Source organism: Camellia sinensis, chromosome 10, assembly GCF_055761805.1.
Source record: "Camellia sinensis isolate YWXY chromosome 10, ASM5576180v1, whole genome shotgun sequence".
NCBI classification, from domain to species: domain Eukaryota; kingdom Viridiplantae; phylum Streptophyta; class Magnoliopsida; order Ericales; family Theaceae; genus Camellia; species Camellia sinensis.
This window is the reverse complement of record NC_138970.1, coordinates 38,907,571-38,914,823: the sequence shown is the minus strand read 5'-3', so window position 1 is coordinate 38,914,823 and position 7,253 is coordinate 38,907,571. Positions and strand designations below refer to the sequence as shown.

The window sequence follows — 7,253 nt, the reverse complement described above, 5'->3', positions numbered from 1 at the left end:
CATGGAGGGACGAAATATTTAGCTCCCAAGACTAGCATATATTCATGACATATGACCATTACTCTTGCCTTAAGTCTGCGCAAGTCCAAACAAGCCTTGGGGTAGTCATTAATCTCTTTACATAACCAGTAAAAAAAAAAGTCGTTTAAAACAACTCCATCACACATGGATTTGAAGAGAGTTGTAACCATTTCATCACCGCCACTACCAATGTCATCATCACTAAAATCATTTATTATGATTTTTTTATTCGGAAAATTTCTACATCATGCGAGGAACTGAGGAGACGTTCATAAGCAATGCATATGGTGCAATGTAATGTGAGGTGCCAATGTTGCACTGCTCAAAAGCAATCAGATTTCGAAAGATTGATTTTGTAATAGATTCCTGTATGTGTAATGGTGGCATTGTAACAACTCCTTCTTTGAACTTTATGTCTAGTAAATTTTCCGAACTAGTGTCAACATGAAGTCGAATTCCTGCCTTCAAAAGTCGTGCAGCACCAGCACACTTTCTGGATTCACTTCTTTGCCTGCCATGCTGGCTTCTGTCAAATGTTGGGGGGATGTAAAAATTGTGCAAGATATCAAGTAAATGGTCACTAGTTAAGTTCTCGGATTTTCTTTCAACTGCTTTGTTGCTCATAGTCAAACCCAAAGCCGATTTCAAAAAGAGTAATGCTAAATTGACCATGCTATTCCTTGTCGTAAATGAGTATGGTAATGGTTGCGGCATATTCTTTTTTATAATGTCAAAAAGAATCTGTAGAATAGGGAAGGGAATCTGGTTCTCAAGTTGTGCCAAATCATGTGGAAGAGTTGCAATAGTCGAAGCATTGTTGATAATGGGGTCCTTCTCAACTTTATCCATATACTTCTTCATATCCGAGTTTCTCAAAAAGAGTTCGAGTATGAAGTAGCCATCAACTAGCAATATTTCAGCTAGCTCTTGTGCGTCGAACTCTATGTTGGAAAATTTGGTTTTTATAGGATTATTTTGGGCCAATTTTGAGTCCAAATTTGGTTGGGGCCAACATGTCTTTTGAGGTGGGTTCGAAGATGTGACGTATTCCTTGCCACATAGTAAGTCACACAGTGAACACGGTTCATCAAAACTATTTATGAGTGAATGGGAAGTTGATGTTTTTTTCGGGTTTGTGGAATGGACAAATAAAAAAATAATATGTGGGTTTCCTTGTAAGGCTTGTCCCATATTGGAATCTTAAGAGAACTGATGTGTGTATATAAATTTTAGGTGGCTACACTTGGGTTGGGCTCCAAGGGACACCCTAAGTTTGTAGAAGGAAGGAGTTATGAACAAATTGAACATTGGCTTAAACCACGCATGCACGCATGCTGTCGTCTGGCCGTACCGGGCATGGGTGTAGGTTGTGGGTCGGGTTGGTTCTAACATTAATTTTTTGGAAAAAAATTATTTGAATTTGTTTTTCAAATTCTTGCCAGAAATTATTTGGGTTTCAAAATGAAATTAATTCAATTTTTTTGTCCAAATAGTTGTGCCAACAAATTAAACAGTCACCAGACAAATTTTGTTCTGACCATAACAAATTCAAAACTGCCAGCAGTTTCCAACAGATAGAAACTGCCCAGCAATTATCTATTCAAATAGAAACTGCACTTGTTCATTCAAATTCAGATCTGTTAATTCCTTTTGTACCTGTTCGGACAGCCACTTTTTTACCTATAAATACTAGAAGTTTTTCAGCATTTGGTCATTCCAAAAAATTGATTTTCTTGCCTTCATTTTGCTCTCTTGCATTATTATTCTTTATATTAGTTTTAGAGAAAAATTCAGAGAGTATAGAACACAGGTTTTGTTTGTCGTACAAATTATTTGGAGTGCAACTACAATTTGTGAAGATCATTGTATCCTGAGAGACAGACGCCATTTGTCCGTAAGCATCGTAGCGGGGCGAATCTGTCTTAAGGATATAGTGTCACATACTCGACTTGATCTTTTTGTACTTTTACATTTCAGTAAAATAAATTATGTAAGTAATTTATTTTATTTTTTTAATTTGTTTCAAGTTATTTATTTTACACAAAAGATTGTTCTAATAATCTTAAGACAGATTCAAATTATTCTATTTAAATAAAATTTTTCGTTTGTTTCCTTTCTTCTTTCTTCTTCTTATAAAAATTATTTTATGTGATTTTATAAAATAATATTCCGGTTGGAAAAACAAATAGTAGTAATATACTGCTTATTTTCTTTGACAACTAGTAGTAATATGCTGGTGTCATTAACAATTCAGAATATTTATTTGTGAAGTTTGTCACAAATTAATTTTGGTTTTAAGAAATAATTTCTAATTTTTCATTAATTAAAATTCTTTTTTTAGTATTTTAATTTTTGAAGTGTTACAGAAATATTTTTCTGTATGGAATTAATTTGTTTAAATAATTTTTTATTTGCAAATTAATTGAAAATAAAAGTTACAATTCTTGTTTCTTTTATTTTATAGAGTTTAAAATTCTGTGTTTATGGTTTAATTTTATGTGTAGTATAAAATTCTAATTATAATTTTGTTTTATAATTTAGAATTCATGGCTACTGAAACTAGACAAACTAATACTCAAACAAGTACGAGTATGGTGGCTGTAATTGCGCCAACCCCTCCTCCTGTTGTGACTGTGCCAGTCAATCATGATGAGAAGCTAGAGAAGTTCTCAGGAACTGATTTTAAAAGATGGCAACAGAAAATGCTATTCTATCTTATAACTCTGAACCTGGCTCGCTTTCTTCGTAAGAATGCTCCTACTCTGAAAGAGGATGAAACAGACTGGCAAGTGGTTGCTGCGGTTGATGCCTAGAAACATACTGATTTCCTTTGCCGGAACTACATCTTGACCAGACTTGACAACACATTATACAACGTCTACAGTCCTATCAAGACAACAAAGGAACTTTGGAAGTCTTTGGAGAAAAAGTACAAAATAGAAGATGCTGGCTCAAAGAGGTTGGCAAATTCCTAGACTTTGTGATGGTTGATTCTAAGATTGTGATTAGCCAAGTTCAAGATCTCTAACTCATTCTGCATGACATTCATGCAGAAGGCATGTGTCTCAGTCAATCCTTCCAAGTTGCTGCCTTAATTGAAAAATTACCTCCAGGCTGGAAGGAATTCAAGAACTACCTCAAACACAAGCGCAAAGAAATGACTTTGGAAGAATTGATTGTACGTTTGAGGATTGAACAGGACAACCGCAATTCTGAAAAGTGGGCTGGTAAGCATCCAATGGAGTCTAAGGAAAATGCGGTGGAACATGCTTCGGAAGCAAAGAAACGGAAGTTTTCTAGAGAAAGTTCTTCACAAGGCTCTAAAGGGGGGGGGGGGAGAGGAAACAAAAAAGTACAAGTTTAATGGCAAATGTTACATCTGTGACAAAAAGGGACATCGAGCCAAAGATTACCGTAGCAAAGGCAAAGGCAAAAGCAAAAAGAAGAACAAGCAAGAAGCTTGCTCAAGCCAACATGACCGGAGTGGATGGAATTTCCAACGGTGTTGATGACATAAATCTTTCTGCAGTTGCTTTCGAGGCAAACCTTGTCGGAAATCCTAGAGAATGGTGGGTGGACACTGGTGCTACTTGCAACATCTATGCCGACAAAAAGATGTTCACATCTTATTCAGTGGTGGACAATGGTGAACAACTTTTTATGGGCAACTCCTCGACTTCTAAAAAGTTAAAGGACAAGGAAAGATTATTTTGAAGATGACATATGGAAAGGAACTCACTCTCAACAATGTGTTGCATGTACCGGACATTCGCAAGAACCTTGTTTCAGGATCTTTGTTAAGTAAAAATGGGTTTAGGCTAGTTTTTGAAAGTGACAAGTTTGTACTTACCAAAAACTGGATGTATGTAGGAAAATGTTACATGTCTGATGACCTTTTAAAAAATGAATGTAATGACTATTGTACCCTCGGTTATTAATAATAATACATCTTCTTCTTATTTGCTTGAGTCTTCAAATTTATGGCATGGTAAACTTGGACATATTAATTATGGATCTTTGCGTAGATTAATTAATATGGAATGTTTACTTAAATTTGACATTGATTTAAATTATAAATGTGAAATTTGCGTTGAGGCAAAATTAACTAAAATTCCTTTTCATTCAATTGAACAAAGTGCGGAGCCACTTGAATTAGTTCATAGTGACATTTGTGATTTTAAATCAAATCAAACTAGAGGTGAGAAAAAATATTTTATCACTTTTATAGATGACTATACTAGATATAGTTATGTTTATTTAATTTGAACCAAGGATGAAGCTTTGAAAACTTTCATTCAATATAAGAATGAAGTTGAAAATGAACTTGGTAAGAAAATTAAAAAAACTAAGAAGTGATATAGGTGGTGAATATGAATCATCTTTTGGTGAATTTTGTAAACAACATGGAATAATTCATCAAACCACCACTCTCTACTCACCTCAGCAAAATGAAATTGTTGAAAGGAAAAATAGGACTTTAAAAGAAGTGGTGAATGCCATGTTAATAAGTTCTGGATTGCCTTAGAACTTGTGGGGGGAAGAATACTTTCTGCTAATTATTTTTAAATGAAGTACCCCGAAAGAAAGTGAATCAAATACCTTATAAATTATGGCATGGAAAAGTACCATCCTACAAATACTTAAAAGTGTGGGGGTGTTTGGCTATAGTGGCTATTCCTAGTCCTAAAAGACTAAGATAGGACCTAAAACAGTTGGCTGCATATTCATTGGTTATGCCAAGAATAGTAGTGAATATCGGCTTTTGATTCATAAGTCAAAACATTCCGAATTTCATATAAATACTATTATTGAATCTCGGAATGCATCGTTCCTTGAACATATATTTCCAAACAAGACTGGACAAAAGACAAGTACTAACAAAAGATCTTTTGATGCTATTACTAGTTATGATAAAAAACAAGATCAAGAACAAGAGCAACAGATAGATGAAAATGAAGAAGACGAACCTAGGCGTAGTAAACGTGCTAGAACCTCAAAATCTTTTGGTCCAGATTTTCTAACTTTTTTGTTAGAAAATGAGCCTTTAACTTTCAAAGAAACTATGTCCAGTCCTAAAGCTCCTTTTGGGAATTGGTGGATTTACCACCAGGGTGTAAACCTCTTGGATATAAGTGGGTTTTCAAAAGAAAAATGAAAGCGGATGGATGAATTGACAAATACAATGCAAGACTTGTGGTCAAAGGTTTTAGACAAACGGAAGGTCTTGATTACTTTGACACATACTCACTGTAACGCCCTCAAAAATAACCCATTATATATCATTGACATGCATTATTTAAAGAAGACAATTTATTAATTCAATCATCAGAGTATTACTAAATAAGGCATTACATGTAACATCGAATAAAATGCCCTACAGGCTTACATCTTTCCAAGCCAACACTTGGATACAAAACTATGAGTTCTATCTCAATACAAGAAAAGCCCAAGGCTTGAATGTTTACATGTACCAATAAATAACCACTATTAACTAATGATAGTCTTCTTCAATCCAGAAGCCAAACCCTCCCAAGCTAAGTCTTTGGAGGTAGTCTATCGCCTGAACCTGAAAATGATGTTCCCATAAAGGGTGAGCCACAGCCCAGTAGAAATATACTAAACCACATATAAGCAATGAATAAAGCAATAGTATTTGACAGATGGTTAACCAAGATAATCAACCACTTCATTTTACAGTCTCATGACACTATTGTCTAAAATACAATTTACCTTCCAATTTTATCAACATGGCTCAGAACCTGGCCAATCTTACAACAGTGAATTACATATACCATATTCACATCCTTCCAATATCAACAAACAAATGAGACTCAAGCTCAATTCACAACACTTCATACTTCCAGATTGATACACATTTTAGTGCTGTATCAATAAAAACACTTCTATATAATAAGCACACATAAAAGTGATGCTAATGAAGTCCATCCCCTATCTCCTCCCAAACAAAATCCGGTTTAGAGGTCCATCCCCTATCTTCCCCTAAACCGTGGAGTACATCCCCTATCTCCTCCCACACAAAACAATATAAATGCAAATGCACATGCAATGCTCAATCAATACACGTATTTTCTGTATCAGTGCAATATTCAAAATTAACGACTTAACCAATGTGATTAGTTTCAGTCATTCCTAATCCACATGCAATGTCTACAACAATCACAACTATCCTCCACCGATAGCCCAAAACAGTTATTTCTAAACAGGAAATAAATATATCAACTAACATAATTCCAACATTTTCATAGGTGAGTGATTAAACTAACCAACTACTCCATTTACTCAATAATTCCCCAATACCATGAATTTAGCCATATTTCCCAAATCCCTTAATTTAATTATACAAATTAATTCAATATTACAACCAGAGTTTTCCCAAAAATTACCAAAGTAAACCCAACATATCAACATACCAAAACTTAGAGCAAAACCTATAAAATGGAGTAGGAAATCCCTACCTCGAAGAGAGTAACCCGAATGGAGAAGATGGAGATGAATGCCCCAAATACAAAAGTGCTCCAAATTACCAAATGCTCAGATTAAATGGAAGCCCTCGACTCCCTCTATCTTTTTAATAAAGCAACTAGGGTTGAAACCCTCTCTAAACAGATCAAACCTAAGAGAGAAGGTGAGTAGGGAGAGAGAGAGGTCGAACCTGAGATTTGGAATCAAAATAAGATGAAAAAGACTGATCAAATCCCGCTGCTGTGTATATAAACTGGACAGGCTCGCTCGAGCAAAGACTTGGTCGCTCGAGCGACCAGACACAGAGAAAACACGCTCGAGCCAAGGAAACCTTGCTCGAGCCAACAACCCAAAAGCTCGCTCGAGCGAAAGAAAGCTCGATCGAGCGAAGAACTCAAACCCTCAGGTCTGTAACCAGACACACGCTCGAGCGAAGGAACTATAGCTCGAGCGAAGGATGAACTAACTCGCTCGAGCGAAGAAAAGCTCGCTCGAGCCAAGAATGCAAGGCTACAGGTCCAAACCAGACGCAAACACTCGCTCGAGCAACCAAACCCCGGCTCGAGCGAAGAACCAAAAACAACATCTCGCTCGAGCGACAAACTCCTAGCTCGAGCGAAGATCCAAAATACTGGACAACAACACTTGATTTCTAAACCCAACCAACCTGAAACAAACCTGCCCAACACATCCTATAATTCCAAATGAGAAAATAAGGGACAACAACAACCATTATTCAATGACAGAAT

General features: G+C 35.8%; 1 protein-coding gene across 1 annotated transcript; it reads right to left on the bottom strand.

Annotated features, from left to right (window-relative positions):
- Positions 1 to 261: 261 nt before the first annotated feature.
- LOC145800313 (UPF0481 protein At3g47200-like) lies at positions 262 to 882 on the bottom strand. The gene has a single exon (XM_082889968.1). It carries the CDS (start codon positions 880 to 882, stop codon positions 262 to 264), a length of 621 nt encoding a protein of 206 aa, XP_082746094.1.
- Positions 883 to 7,253: the final 6,371 nt, after the last annotated feature.

Bases quoted from the DNA above. Each gene is read 5' to 3' on its own strand.
- LOC145800313 (XM_082889968.1), bottom strand. From the start codon at position 882: ATGAAGAAGTATATGGATAAAGTTGAGAAGGACCCCATTATCAACAAT.